The 15,302-nt window shown below is 37.8% G+C and overlaps 1 protein-coding gene across 3 annotated transcripts in view; it reads right to left on the bottom strand.

Annotated features, from left to right (window-relative positions):
- Positions 1–348: 348 nt before the first annotated feature.
- The window catches only part of COL9A1 (collagen type IX alpha 1 chain), an 88,745-nt gene continuing 73,791 nt past the window's right edge, over positions 349–15,302 (bottom strand). For all 3 annotated transcript variants that reach the window (XM_012471880.3, XM_012471881.3, XM_064360926.1), the window contains 2 exons: positions 10,850–10,927; positions 349–1,387 (listed from right to left, as the gene is read on the bottom strand). In XM_012471880.3, the coding sequence (XP_012327303.2) occupies positions 1,203–1,387; positions 10,850–10,927 (263 nt within the window). In that variant the 3' untranslated portion in view covers positions 349–1,202. The remainder of the gene's footprint in view (positions 1,388–10,849; positions 10,928–15,302) is intronic.

Here is a 15,302-nt window from a genome sequence, read left to right as displayed (position 1 = left end):
AATTTTTAAGAAATGGTGAAACGTAACTCATGTTTTCAATAAAATTCTGAGTAGGAGGGAGCTAACAAACCACTGAAATTAAGGCAGTGGTTCTTAACCTAGAAATAAAGCAAGGCTAGACTTAGAGTCCATGAAATCTCTGAAACACTATACAAAAATATAGATGCATATGTACCTGTGCATCTTTCTTTCTAGGGAATTAACATTTCAAAAAGGTCCATGAAGCTCTCCCCAAACACACACACACACACACATACACACACCTGTCACAGGGTAACACCCTCTGTGGAACAGCTTTTCAATTACTCTATGTAGAAAAAATACTAATAATATAAACATACACCTATAGAACCAGTAATTAAGTAATGTTTAATGTATTTAAATAAGCTCAGTAACTTATTTTCAATGAACATGATTATTTATAAGAAAACATGCAAGAGATTAAGAAACCATATTTATTTCTTCTTTGGTACAACCAGAGATGTTACCTCAAACCTTTAAAATAAATAATCTCATCAATAACATTTACGAATGCCAGAGTATTAAAATTCTTTCTTTGCTTTTATATAGAAGCGCTCAAAATATTAACAGGTTTGGGGTACAGTACATACAGTTCAGGCTGAAGAAGAAAACCAATACGTGACATTAGGAAATCATTTTGGGCAATGTAGCCCTTTCTTATCACTCCAGAGACAGCACATTGATGGGATTTTAAGCACCAATTCCATTGAATGTAGTGGGGTTTCTTCATAACTAGTCTAGTAATCCTCTACATAACTGAAACAATAATCTGAGAACAATATCTAAATGAAAATAACTACTGCAACTGAGGTAAACCAAACAGTTGTTTTTGTTTATTGGCACAGTGGCCCACGGTAAGACACATAGGTATAGCACACTAAAGCTCAAGATACTGGGAAGAGGAGTATAAATTTATTCAAGGGAGGTGTTTGGTTTTCTTTTTCTTTTTTCCTTTTTTCTTTTTTTTAACTGATGACTCTGCTGTCTTCCTTCCCTCCAAGGAAAGGAAAGAGAACTTATTGAATAGCACCGTTCTTCTAAATCTGATTGTCAAGTAGGACTTCTGCAGTCATGCTGAAGGTAATACATCATCATCTTTGCCCCAGCTTTGGGTGGTATTTCTCCCCTAAGCTCCTTCACCAGGTGTGATTCATGCAGAGAGCCATGCAGCACTAAGCCTTTCACTGGTCAGGCCCTTTGCTAAATGCTCGCTGACCAGCCTGCATGGTGCAGGAGGCTGGCTCACAGAAACCAGGAAGCCCAGGAGGTCCTGGGGGTCCAGGCACGCCAGGAATTCCTGCCACCCCCGGGGGGCCTCGCTCACCATCCCGGCCATTTCTTCCATAGCTGGCAGGGCCTGGGTCACCTGAAACACACAGAAGATTGCACATGTGAACAGGAGAATCCTCACTGATGCAAACTGGCAGAAGACCAGAGCACAGCTCAGCGGTGCTCAGGTAAGGGGCTTAACAAATGCTTTTGGAAATAATGGATAATGACTGGTGATGATTGGTGATGAAGATGATGATGATAATAAGATCCCTTCCTTGGACTTGGATTTTCATGGAAATTAAAAGTAGAAAGAGACCTTGGTGTCTCTAACCACATCTCCATCAGTAGAGCTGCACTGTGCACCATGGCGGCCTCCAGCCACAGGTGTCTATTGAGCACTGAAATGTGACAAGGCCAGATGGAGATGAACTAGGTATCAAACATACCTGGATTTTAAAGACTTCATATGAAAAAAATGTAAAATAGTTCATTAATATTTGTGTCTATTACATGATGAAATGATCTTTTGCACACAGTGGGTTAAGTAAACTGTATTATTAAAATTAATGTCACTTGATTATTTTTACCTTTTTCTTGTAGCTACTTGATTTAAAATCATACATGCAACTCACACTTGTGGCTCACATTATATTTCTTTTGAATGCAGTAGCAGTATTCCTTACAATAGCTGAGCAACATCTGGGCAGGGAAAAGTGTAGTTCAGTGGTTAAAAAACGGGTTTTGGAGACAAATAGCTTTACATTCTAGCCCTGCCATTTATGAATAATGTGACTTAGCAAGTCATTAACCTCTCAGTTTCTTCATCTACAAGATGGGATAATGTCTTCTTAATAATTAAATTCAGGCCGGGTGCAATGGCTCACGCCCGTAATCTCAGCACTTTGGGAGGCTGAGGTGGGCAGATCACCTGAGGTCAGGAGTTTGAGACCTGTCTGGCCAAAATGGTGAAACCCAATCTCTACTAAAAATACAAAAAAGTTAGCCAGGCGTGGTGGTGGGCACCTGTAGTCCCATCTACTCAGGAAACTGAGGCAGGAGAATCAGTTGAACCCAGGAGATGGAGGTTGCAGTGAGCCAAGATCGTGCCACTGCACTCCAACCTGGACAACAAAGCAAGACTCCATCTGAAAAACAATAATATTATAATAATAATAAAATTCTACAGTTGAAAGCATCTGATAAATAGGAGCTATTATAATTATTGTTATTACTGATTAATGTCTTTTAGAAGGCTGTGCCATTCACCCTACAAAATTTCATATTTTTCTCACGAAGGGCTTACCCCAACATGAACTTCGCCATTACAGGTTCTTTGGGGGCTTTTCTTACTTGTCTTCTTTTTGTCGTGTTCAAGGGTTGTATGTTGCCTTCAATGGGGCACATTCTCTGAGGCACAGCACCCCATAACAAAGAGGAATGTCTGCTGAATGCTTACCCCAATGCACCAGCAGCACTTTCACACAATTATTATAAAAGTGGTGATGAGAATTCAGTGTAAAACAAATTGTGCATGCCAATATAATATATGATAGATCCTCATTCCATCTCAGCCATCTTAACTTGGTCTTTCTGCCAAAAAGCTGGAAGCTAAATCTACATGTTCAATTACATATTTGCTTATATTTGGCTACTTTCCTTTTTTCTCTGTGGTTTTTACTTTTCTTTTTCTATTTTAATAGTCTTATTACATGTCTTTTGTGGGTCTTACTATAGTAATATGATCTTATTCAGTGGTCTTATTACATATATCTCACATACTTTTAGTAGTACATTAGAGATCCCGTTTTACATAAAATCTCATTCTTCCTCTGGTGCATACAATTCGATCTACACAAAGCAATGTCATAGGGCAATATATTAATAAGCTTTAAGGGAGAATAATTATCTTTGAATTTATCCATCTCAAAGCTATAGATAAGAAGAGATGTAAGTAATTTCCCCTAATTTGTCCCATACATTTTTATTCAACTATACCTAGTTAGTATGAAGGAAATCATTATGTGTTTTCTTCTAATGAGGCCCCTGGGAAAGCTCCTCCCTAATCCACAGCATCTATAGATAAGGCTGTAGCAGAACTATGCCTTTAGCAGTACCATTAAGATCCTTGACACCAGAAGCAGTTAAAGGTGAAGGTGATTTTTTTAAGGTTTAGAAGATGAGCCAGGTCTAAATCTGATTTTCATGCACCTTATCAGTAGGAATGGCCCCACTGAGACATACCAGGTGTGCCTTAAAATCAAATCAAGTTTAGGAGGAGGAAATGCCCACAGAAGAGGTAGAAAACCAAATAACCACAGGGGCTGGGATGGTCATTTAGATCAGGGGTGGGCAAACGTCTGCTCATGAACTAAATCCTGTTTTTATAAATAGTTTTATTAGAACACAACCATGGTCATTGGTTTACATACTGTCTGTGGCTGCTTTGGCACTACCAGGACAGAGCTGAGCAGATGCAACATGGTGCTCACAGCCCAAGAATCTGATCCTTCACAAATAAAGTTTGCTGATTCTTGATGTTATAAAGAAATGAGCCTGGATTAAGAAATTACCCCACTGTTTTCATGAGCTGAAAATGTAAAGTGCAAATGCAATGAAATATATTTGCACTAATATTTGGCCACTAATATTCCACATAAGTGTGGGGAGACAAAAGGGAGGAGTGAGGCCTGTGGTGAGCTGGAAAGTGGATGCAGGCAGCAGCTCTTCTCCAGCTAACAGCTGCCATCAGGGAATACAGGCCAGTGTTGCCAGAACAGATAGTTTTCAAGAGAAGCCAGGAAGCTGAGTTTTTAAACAAATAGCTCTTAATGTTTAAATGTTAGCAACTAATTCAAATTTTTTTCAACATTTGTAGAGACAGCAAAAAATCTTAAGTTTAAGAGAATTTATTCCCTAATACACAAACAATATTAAAAAGCAGAAGGATAGCCTTTTAGATTTTCACATTTAGTTCCCCATATTAACACACTCCAGGAGAAGTTTTTCTTTTTCTTTTTTACCTTGCTGAGTTCATTCCAAATTGCTGCTTATCCTCTGAAGGAAGAGTTGATGAAGCCATCCTGTCTACCTTTGATTTATTTTATGAAACGACATCTCATCCAATTCTGCCTTTGGCAAATGCAGCAATTTATCCTTTGGAGCTTTGGATGATGTCATTATCATCATCATCATCATCACCAATGCTTAATGAGAATGCTTTCTCTTTTCCATTTTTCCATGTGCCACACACTATGCTCATTATTAAGCCCATTTTTCTCTGTATAAACTGAGAGTTAGGAAGGTCAAATAATTGTCCATAGTCATACAGCTAGAAAGTGTTGAGAAATGAGGACCCTTAATCACTGCACTAACCTAACTGTATTTTCCTACCTATTGATTTTTTTTAACTCTGTGGAAGAGTTTGGGGGTTGTGGCAGGGTGTGGGTGTGTGTGTGTGTGTGTGTTCATTTTTTTAATGGGCCTGAGTTGACCAGGAAGTAGACAGAGGCACAGAAACAAAGAGCAGTATTGATTTTTGCAGAGCTCTAATCATCACAAGAAACTAAGATATTTTTCTGAGGTTTTGCCCTGTAGAAATATCAGAGGGGGGAAAAAAACAGCCTTAACATAGCAGATTGTCAGGCTTTGGAGGGCCCTGACCCAGGGCTTTTGCTCTCATGAACTTAGTTCTAAACTATGTGGAAGTCTCAGTTGGGTGACACTATGTCCACAGTCCACAGCACCCAAAAAGTGAAGCTGACTCATAATAACTGTTCATAAAATGGGCATAAACGGCTAGCCCAGCACCTGCATTAATGAATATCTATCAACTACTTTGTAACTCTTCAGAAAGAGAAAATATAGGTCTAAAATGTTATTTTGCTCTGTCTGCCTCATGTGTGTGTTACTTACACTAACTGCCTAATGATTACATGCATTTCTGAAATGTCAAGGGCCTATAAAAATGTTGAATGTTGGCCAGGCATGGTGGCTCAAGCCTGTAATCCCAGCACTTTGGGAGGCCGAGGCGGGTGGATCACGAGGTCAAGAGATCGAGACCATCCCGGTCAACATGGTGAAACCCCGTCTCTACTAATACAAAAAATTAGCTGGGCACGGTGGTGCGTGCCTGTAATCCCAGCTACTCAGGAGGCTGAGGCAGGAGAATTGCCTGAACCCAGGAGGCGGAGGTTGCGGTGAGCCGAGATCGCGCCATTGCACTCCAGCCTGGGTATCAAGAGCGAAACTCCGTCTCAAAAAAAAAAAAAAAAAAAAAAATGTTGAATGTTCCCAATACAAAGAAATGATACATGTTTGAGATGATGGATATAATAATTACCCTAATCTGGTAATTATATAATATTTCTATTTAAACATCACTACGTATACCATAAATATGTATAGTTATTATATGTCAATTAAAATAAAATAGAAACGTTTAAAAATGTTATTGCCAAGCATTTCATGTTTTTAAGAAATGAGTATCTATGTCATTCTCTGTAAAACCACTAGAGAGCAGTCATGTTACACTGATGGAAGCCATTCTGAAGGACACAGCCCCTTACCTAATGCATGCTATGGAATGAAAGGGACTGTGTATATAGGCAGAAAAAAAAAAGTCAACAATTTTCACATTAAGTAGGGTATTTCATAATTACTCCACTGGTTTATAGACTTTTTGTGCTAGGACTTTCTTACATTTCTTGAGCTTAAGGTTGAGGTATTTGACAAAGCAGTGTATGTTTAAGGAATTGTAAATTGGTTTATGTAAGGCCCAGCAACCAAATAAAACAACTGCAGCAATGGAAATGGAATAATTAGGTACTGCAAAACTTAGGCCAGAACTGAACGTGTGCATGTGCATTTTCCCACTCAATAGTCTCAAGTAAAGCTCACCTTTCCGCCAACTTTGCACAAGAAAACTGAATAGTTTTACAACTAGTATAATCTAGCACAAAGCTAGCTATAACTTCCATGTCCAAGAGGCAAAAAGCATCTAAGCTCACAAGTCACCTTCCTGGTGTTCACAAACAAATGATTTATTTTTTGCCCTAGTGAGTGCACAAAGAGGAAGTCAGACTCATTAATAAATGTTTCTTTACAATTCTCAGAGTGTCAAGGAACTAGTCCCAGATGGGTGAGCTCAGTGGCAGCAGACAGAGAGAGGTCTATGAGACAACCAACCAAGCAATAACACTAGCTCACCAGCACGAAACTGAAGGTGGGGGAGACTAAATTTCCAGGTATTGCTAATGTGATTCCTGTAGCTCTGCAAGAGAGGCAGAAAGAGAAGCAAGATGCTCAGCAGTTATGGGGCACACCCAATTCACATGGCTACAGTGCAAAGACAAACTAATCATATGATTGAACAGCCAGCCAATCGTTTTGTCCACTTTGTGAACATGGACTCAGGAAGCATGAATCTGCCTTGTTATTACCTGAGAGACTTTTGTCAGGATGTGAATTTAAGAGTCTGTATTTTCTCAAATATGTTATAAAAAGAGGGAGTAACAATAATAACAACAGTTAAATTTGCAGAGTGTTTGCTATGTGCCAGGCACTGTTCCAAGAGCTTCACATGTATGCACATGCACATATATGCTCCTAAATACAAAGTAGGCATGGCGATTCCCATTCACAGAGGAGGAAACTGGAGCACTAAGAGGTAAAAGCATAATGCATAAGTCCTGGAAGCCTGGCTCCACATCTGCACTTCTTAAGTATTTACCCAGCCTACTCCTGGCTGTGAGAAACAAACTAGATTGTATATGTGTACTTTTTAAACAACAAAGCACTGTAGCCAAAATGATCATCAATGTGATGATTATAATAATAAACTCTGTTCCATAATAAGCAATGTAGCATTACATTCCTAAAGGGCATGTAATGCTTAACACTGAACAGAGATATATCATTGTAGAGGGGAGACAGGGAACTAAAACTGTCCAGAAAGAATACAGGAACTCTAACAACTGATAGAAAATAATGATATTAGTTATGTTGTTAAAAATTTATTAGCTGCCTTATTAGCACAAAGAAGGATCTAACTATCTTTTTTTTTATTCAGGAGGATCTGAGCCCCAAATCCAACAATAGGAACAACCAAAAAAGGTTGTAAAATATGCTGTTCTGCAGGTTCTTTCTTTTAGGTAAGATGTGTATTTATCTAGAAGGTTCCAGACAAATTTCTGCACAGAATCCTTTTGAAGGTTCCTTCAGGCCTTAAAGTCCTATTAATATTATGTTTTTGAGAGATCAGAAATCACATGCCTAGTCATATTCAAACTCTACCAAGAAATAAAAAGCAGTCTAGCCTCAGTGGACAATTGACCAGTGAAATGATGTACTGCTACCCAGTACTTTGCATTTGTGATTTGCAGTTGAAGTAGACTTTCGTGGAGGGAAGGTCTGGGGCATCAGGGGTGATGCTGATTTAGAGAAGAGTAATATATTACTGCTGATCAAGAGCAGGAGAAAAAAACTGCAAGAGCTGAACTGGGGTCCAGCTTTGCCCTCAGCTCTCCTTGATCTGCCTCAAAAAGCAAAAAGTGGACTTCATATATTAATAATAGTACTAACAACCAACATTTCTTGAGTTTCTACTATAGCCAGGAACTGTCTTAAGCAATTTACATGGATTGAGTTTCTTTATTTCTCAGAATTATACTATCAGAGAGATGTCCTTGTTATCACTGTTTTATAAATAGGAAAACTGAGGTGCAGAGAAATTAAGTAACATGCCCAATATCATAAAGTAAGTTAGTGGCAGAGTCAAAATGTGAACCTGGGGCGTCTGAATTATAGAAGCCACGGTTCAAACAGTACACTTTCAGGTACTAGCTTTAAGGGAGGAATGACCCAAAAAGCTGTTGTTAGGAACTTGACTGACTTGAGCATATGCACAGTGTCCACAAGAGAATGTGGGCCGATCTCGAAACCAGAGCCCTCAGTTGGTGCTTTAACCTGCATGCTACACGTGGACACCGCGCCAAAGCTCTGAGAGAACGACACAGCAGCAGACCCCTCTTCTCCGGCATCTGTGCTTTTGAAAGCCTGTATTCTTTTTTTTTTGAAACGGAGTTTCGCTCTTGTTACCCAAGCTGGAGTGCAATGGCGCAATCTCGGCTCACCGCATCCTCCGCCTCCTGGGTTCAGGCAATTCTCCTGCCTCAGCCTCCTGAGTAGCTGGGATTACAGGCACGCGCCATCATGCCCAGCTAATTTTCTGTATTTTTAGTAGAGATGGGGTTTCACCATGTTGACCAGGATAGTCTCGATCTCTTGACCTCGTGATCCACCCGCCTCGGCCTCCCAAAGTGCTGGGATTACAGGCGTGAGCCACCGCGCCCGGGTGAAAGCCTGTATTCTTGCAAAAGAATCTGGAACTCAGATTTTTCACTAGTGTCAGATACCTCTCAATTAAAAGGTAACAAAAGTCCAAGAAAGAAAGGCTACCAAGGTTGAGACCTAGTAACTAGAACAAGGAAAGCAGGAAAGAAGAGCGAGCTGGAAGGTTAGGAGGAAGGACAGGAGACAATCAGAGCTGGTGGGGAAAGGAAAGTGAGAGAAGAGGGGTCAGCGGAGGGTGATGATTTTGGAAGTGATCACAGGAAACGGGGGGCAAGGACTGGGAAAATAAGAAAGCAGAGAGAAAAGGGAAAGGACAGGTATTAGGAGCCTGGAAAAGGGAATACACAAAATGTTTTAACAATTTGGGTTTAAGATTAAATCCAAGATCAGCTAAAATTAATAATTGTGTGTGTAAGTGATCCCAGGGAGGGCTGCAAATGATGATCTTGTCCTACCTCACACTTTGCTTACACGTGGATGGTCTGATGTTCTAAAAAGCAAGTCAGGGAAGCCCCTCTGACTGACTGACTTTTTGCCCCCTTTCCCTGCCCGCCCCCTCCACTTCCTGTCAACTCAGCTCCTCAGAATGGTTTACTACAGATGGGAGATAATGTGCTCCTGACAGGACATAGCACACGTGGAGCTGATCTTCCTCCATCTTCTCATCTTTAAATTTAAAATGTGGCTTACCAACAGATTTTTTTCAAAGTAAGAATCCCTAGAAACCATAATACATTTTCAATGAAGGAAAATGTGGCCACTAGTGCAAGTCATTGGTTCAAGAACTGTTAAGTGATTTGTCAATAAAATGAGAGAAGAAGAAATTATTAGGCTATCTCATAAATATATTGATAAGTAAATTGTGATGATGATATCCTATCAGCTTTAAAATTTCCTGTTCCTACCACTGGTGAAGGAGACAAGCACCTTTAGTAAATTCTGTTTGCATTTCCTCTCCTCTAAACACCCATCAACGAATCCACGCTTTACTGTATATTAAAATCTTCTCTAAATCCCATTTAAACCAGATTTTCCCTTCATTTCTAATCATAAATCTTCCATTTCCAATCGTAAAAATTTATCAATTTGTGAAAACATTTTGACAAGCCCATGAATCAGTTTTAAAAGGCAGTGTTTATGTCCAAACATTCATGTTTTTAAAAAAATTTTTAATGAGAACGCGATCCCCAGAAGCAATGAAACGGATAATTGGAAAGCAGTGATGTTTTTGGCTACAATTGTAGCTATGATTAAATACATCAGCCTCTGGCAGAATTAGAAAATTGTGATTTCTTTTCCTAAACTTTCCTAAACCAAGTTTTCCAAACCATTGTGGAAGCAAGTATCATCTCAAGTCTCCTCAGCAAGAGACACCTAGGGCTTTGGGAGCCTTCCTAAGCCACTGCCTTGCCCCAGTAAGAGAGGGTTTGCTGGAAAGCTGCACATCATTCATGCCCTTAAACTGAACTGGCTTTTGACCCTGCTATGCTGCATCTGTGGTTGGGCTTGTAAGTCATTTCCAAGGGATGAGTGTGTTCCGACGTGGACTCTGGTGAAAGGGTAGCCAGTGTGTAAAGAGAACAGAAGGCCCAGTGAGAGAATCTGGGCCCTTCACACAGGAGCTACCCTGTCGCCTCAGCTGACGCAGCTGTGATATGTGGCTTGCGTGTGGCTCGTAGTGGTTATAAGTAGGAATGTTCAGTTTTGTATTTTCTCTTTTTTTCTTTTTTGGATGTGGGGTTTTGGAGAGTCTGGGTATTTGAAAGGGGAGTTTTTAAAATAAATTTCAGTTACTCCTTGTGCAAGAGGTTAAAAACAAGTTAATTTTCCTGTTCCTCTGGCATTTTAGATTAAAAAAAAAATCCAGGAAACTATCACCTGCTTTAGAAATGGATAGGACCCAATTTATTCAGAATTTAATAACAAGTAGATTGTGCCTGGACCTTGACACTATTTTTCTTGAAGCAACTATTTAAGGAAATTAATATTTCAAATCCTGACACCTATTTTCTCACAAAAAATACAGATATGATTTACAGATCATTTAACTCTTTACTAAATCTGGTCTTGAAAAATCTATGCTAGCCATTGTGAATAATTAATATGCTTAAGTGATCAAATAACAATTCTTTTAAAATTTTATTCAATTCAGACTATTTGCTACTAATTTCACTACCTCCTCCTCTCAGCAGCATAACACACTTACCTGGGAGACCTATAGCTCCAGGCAAACCTTTGGGACCTCTTCCTGGAGGACCACGCTCCCCCTTTTCTCCCAAGTCACCTGCATTACATTAAAAAAATGTTATTTTTCTACATAGCTATAAAAATAAACTTCCGTATCCTTAAACCTTAAGCAAATCTAAAATTCAGAAATCAAAATGTCATGAAGTTGGCATAAACTAGATTGTAGTGAGTATGTAGCAAGGCAAAAATCAAGTTTATCCTATTAACAGATCTAAGAAGAGGAAATCAAATTATTATATCCATAGATACTGGAATGACATTTGACAAAATTGAACATGAATTCTTGATAAAACATTCAATAAGAATGGCCACTTCCTAAATATGAAAAATATGTCTATTTCACCCCAAAAGCTAGCATAATGCTTAATGGGAAACACAAGAATTAGTTCCACTACAATCAGAACAATATAATGATGCCTATTTTATCACTAATATATAACATTTGGTTTGAGGAGTTAAAACTATCTCATTTTCAGGAGATATAAATATATATACTTTAAAACTCTAGAAAACTCAAAAACTACTACAAACAGTATTCAGCCAACTAGCAGGGTAAAAAATCAATCTATGAAAATTACAATTTTATAAATATGAAAACCAGTAATAAGACATAAAAAAGATAACACTTATAATAACAATTATTAAATAATGAGGAATAAAACTAATCAGAAATAGACAAGTCCAACATAACAAAAAGTTTAACATTTCTAAAGGACACCAGATGACTTGAAAATCATTCTTAAATAGAATCACATCATCATAAAATGCTGTCAGTTCTCCCCAAGCTGAATTTTCATCATGATCATAATAAAAATACAAACCCATTTTTAACCAGAAAAGAAGACCCTGAAGTTTGTATAGAAAAACACATAAGCCAGAGTAAGCCCCCAAAACTCCAGAAAGAAAAGCAGCATGAAGGGAATTAATTTGACCAGATATAAACCCACTAAAATGTGTGGTGCTGGTCCCTGAATACACAGACCAGTGAAACAGAACAGAAAGCCCAAAAAACAGGCCCAAATACATACAGGATTTGGGTTTATAATGAAGGTAGTGTGCTGAGTGTATGAAGGATTATATTGTTTGCTGAGAATGATGGCAAGGAAAACCGAGCTGGCCTCCTAAGTGGAAAAGTGCTTGGGGCATTCTAAAGTCGTAAACAGTATATGAATATCATACACCAATTAAACTAGTTCTTTAAGCACGGGATATGGGACCCTGCCCCCTTGCTCCCTCGTGGAGAATGCTTTCTGTTTGTCTGTGATCAGTGGTAAGCAGGCACCAGCTGCCTGCCTAGTTTATCTTTGTGCTATGAGAAAACACAGAACACCTGTTTGTTAATAATAATCACCTGTTCAGAGAGACTAAACACGTGGTGGTTCAGCGTCTGCTCGAGGCTCTCAGCTCCGAAGAGCTCTCAGCTCCGACGACTATTTACCTCCCTGATAGTACCACTTTGCACTCTCTCTCTGTATCTCTATCTCTGCTTCTTAATTCTTTCAGTGCTGGCTGGGGTGAGGTCTCCGTGACTGAGCTGGTCTCAGTCGTGGTGTTTCAAAGTGGGAAAAGTTGAACAATTCAGTAAATGGCACTAGAAGAAGTGGGTAGTCCACTGGAAAAGAAAAGTTAGATCTATACCTCACACCCTACTCCAGGATAAAATACAAATGGATCAAATATTTAAGTGTTACGAACCAAAAGAAAACAAGAGAGAATTACGACCTCAGATTGGCCTTTTTATTAAGATTCAAAATATGAAAAGTTCCTAAAATCAATACAAAAAGGCCAACAACACAACAAAATAATAACCAAAATACATGAGCAGGCAGGTCACTAAAAATTTAAAAATGGCTCTTAAATATATGAAAAATTCCCTGAACTCATAACAAAATAAAATTTTTTTAAAAAAGATTTTAACCTGTACGATTGGCAAAAATTTCAAAATTCAATTAAACATGAGCAAGTCTGTGGAAAAATACACTATTATGAATTGCTGATAAGAGTATAAATTTGTACAATCCCATTGGAGGGTAATTTGACAATAGCTATGAAAATTTTTACCCAGCAATTCTACTTCTAGGAATTTATCATGGAGTGTATGCTGCTATTTTATACAAAAATAAAATATGTACAATGTTGTTCACTGAGGCCTTTCTGTAATAGCAGAAGGTTGGAAATAATCTATGTCCATTAAAAGGTTAAATACGTTACAGTACTTCCATAGAATGGAACACCATGCAGCTGTGAAGAATAGCCAGGAAGCTCTTTGGAATGATCTCCATGGCATATTGTTCAGTGAAAAAGACAAGTTCCAGAACTCTTGCTAAAGGACAATATAATTCATTTTTAAAAGGATGTAGAAAAAATACGTATTTATGTATCCTTATATATCATTGCTTGTAAGGATATGTAAGAAATGAATAGTAGTGATTACCCAGTGGGAAGGAGAAAAGAAACTAGGCAGATGGGAGACAGGGATAGGAGAGAAACTTCACTAAATACCTTGTTCATACATTGTTAAATTTTTGAACAGCATAAATTTAGTATTATGAAATATAAATTAATCAATCTGAAAAACGTAAAGTGTATTGTCACAGTGTCTACATTTCACCACTGACTCATTGGTTGCAATCCAAAATATATTCCCTGTAAACAATCATGTGTATTTGCAAGACATTTACAAGACAGCTGATCAAAATTGAGGATTTAGCAGCCACAAAACAAAGTTGCATTAATTATCTCAGCCCCTGAAGAGACCAAACTCAGCAACGTGGCCTCATTAAGAAAATGACTTAATGCCTTAGTTAACTGGTCCTAAATGACTTCTGCTGCTCTTTGTTAAAGACATTATCCCATTTTCCTGGTAGCACAGTAGTATATCATCATTATTCTACTACACTATTAAAAAATGTAATGGCATCTTGCAATAAGTTCTATACATACCATTTTTGCCCAAACACTTGCATCAGCTTAGCCTCGTTCAATATTAAGTTAAATTTGTTATAATTTTAAAAACAAAGTCAGGTATACAACAAAAACAGAAAAAAAAATTGTATAACCATCTGCACTCAGATACTCAAAGATCTCTAATTTTGAAGTGAATATTTAGCCACCATACTTTGATTTTAGCTGTGAATGTCTTTATATGAATGTTTTTATGATGAACTACATTTCATCACACTTCAAAACTACATTTCAAAACAATTTAAATTTATATAAATACTATGAAGGATTGAACTCAGGTTGAACTCATATTAACATAAACTAGTTTTTTAACACTCATCATCAATATGGCCTTACTATATTAGGAAGATATGACAACGTTTTATAAACTAATGCTGTAAGCATTCTTGTTAATTTGGTAATTTTAGTGTCATATCACTATAATTCTGGAGGCTGGCAATAAGAACAGACTCTCTAAATGTGCCACATTTTCTAAAGATATGGGATGAAGATTACAAAGTGTGGCTTTTACACTGATAGTAAAAGCTAAACCTGTTTAAGCATTCTAGCATGAAACCACACCAACTTTTAATGTTGCTTCAAGGAATAAAACCAGTGTCTTTGTCGTGATAATGCAGAGAAAAGCAAGTTAAAGATGAGCTCCAAAACAGAGCCTAGAACAGGTTGGTTCTATTGACAATGTTAATCTACTGCTTCAAACCCCAGTCATGTCTTATTTTGAGATGTAAAAAAAAAAACGGCTCAGAGAACTAAAGGTCCAGCTTTGTTAGCCTCCTCAGTCTAAAAATACGCATAAAGAGCTTATAAGCATTAGATAAGGTATAAAGAAAAATACACAGCCTGAGCAGAAAAACAGCTCATTATGAACGAGAGGAAATTCCCAATGCTCTATAGCTGCTATTTATTTCATTTATTCACGAGCTATAACTGATACTCTATCTCCATGTAAACAGATTATCACCGAGAAAGGTTAGTCATAATTATGACGTGTATTTTCTCAAACCTTCATTTACGTATTGCCATGTCTGTTTGATTCACACTAAAATATATAAAAAATATACAGTCTTACTTAAAGGGACTTAAAATTAATCCAAACTGTGAATATTTAAAACTAATATTTATGACACAAAAGACTAATGTAATACCAAGCAAAGAGAACATAAGGCCAGTTAGATATCTCTCATGTTTTGGGTCTGAGCCCTAACATGTTTGTATAATATCGTGTAAACCATGTCAGTGAAAAACAGAAAAATTGTAGATATAATCTAAGCTTTGACTATGATTTGAGACATTTATACTAGCTCCTATTGAAAATGTTCTGTGTTCTTTGGAGTATTTTCTAGGAGAAAAACTGTGACAAAGACATAGCTTGAACTGTTAAAGCATTAAGAATAAAACTTGTTATTTCTGTAGCAGTTTCTCTGGAAAAAGAATCTCAAAGTGACTAC

The sequence above is a fragment of the Aotus nancymaae genome, unplaced genomic scaffold (assembly GCF_030222135.1).
Source record: "Aotus nancymaae isolate 86718 unplaced genomic scaffold, 86718_ANA_hifiasm-v0.15.2.pri h1tg000040l, whole genome shotgun sequence".
NCBI lineage: Eukaryota > Metazoa > Chordata > Mammalia > Primates > Aotidae > Aotus > Aotus nancymaae.
The sequence above is the reverse complement of the archived record's forward strand: the minus strand, read 5'-3'. Positions and strand labels throughout refer to the sequence as shown.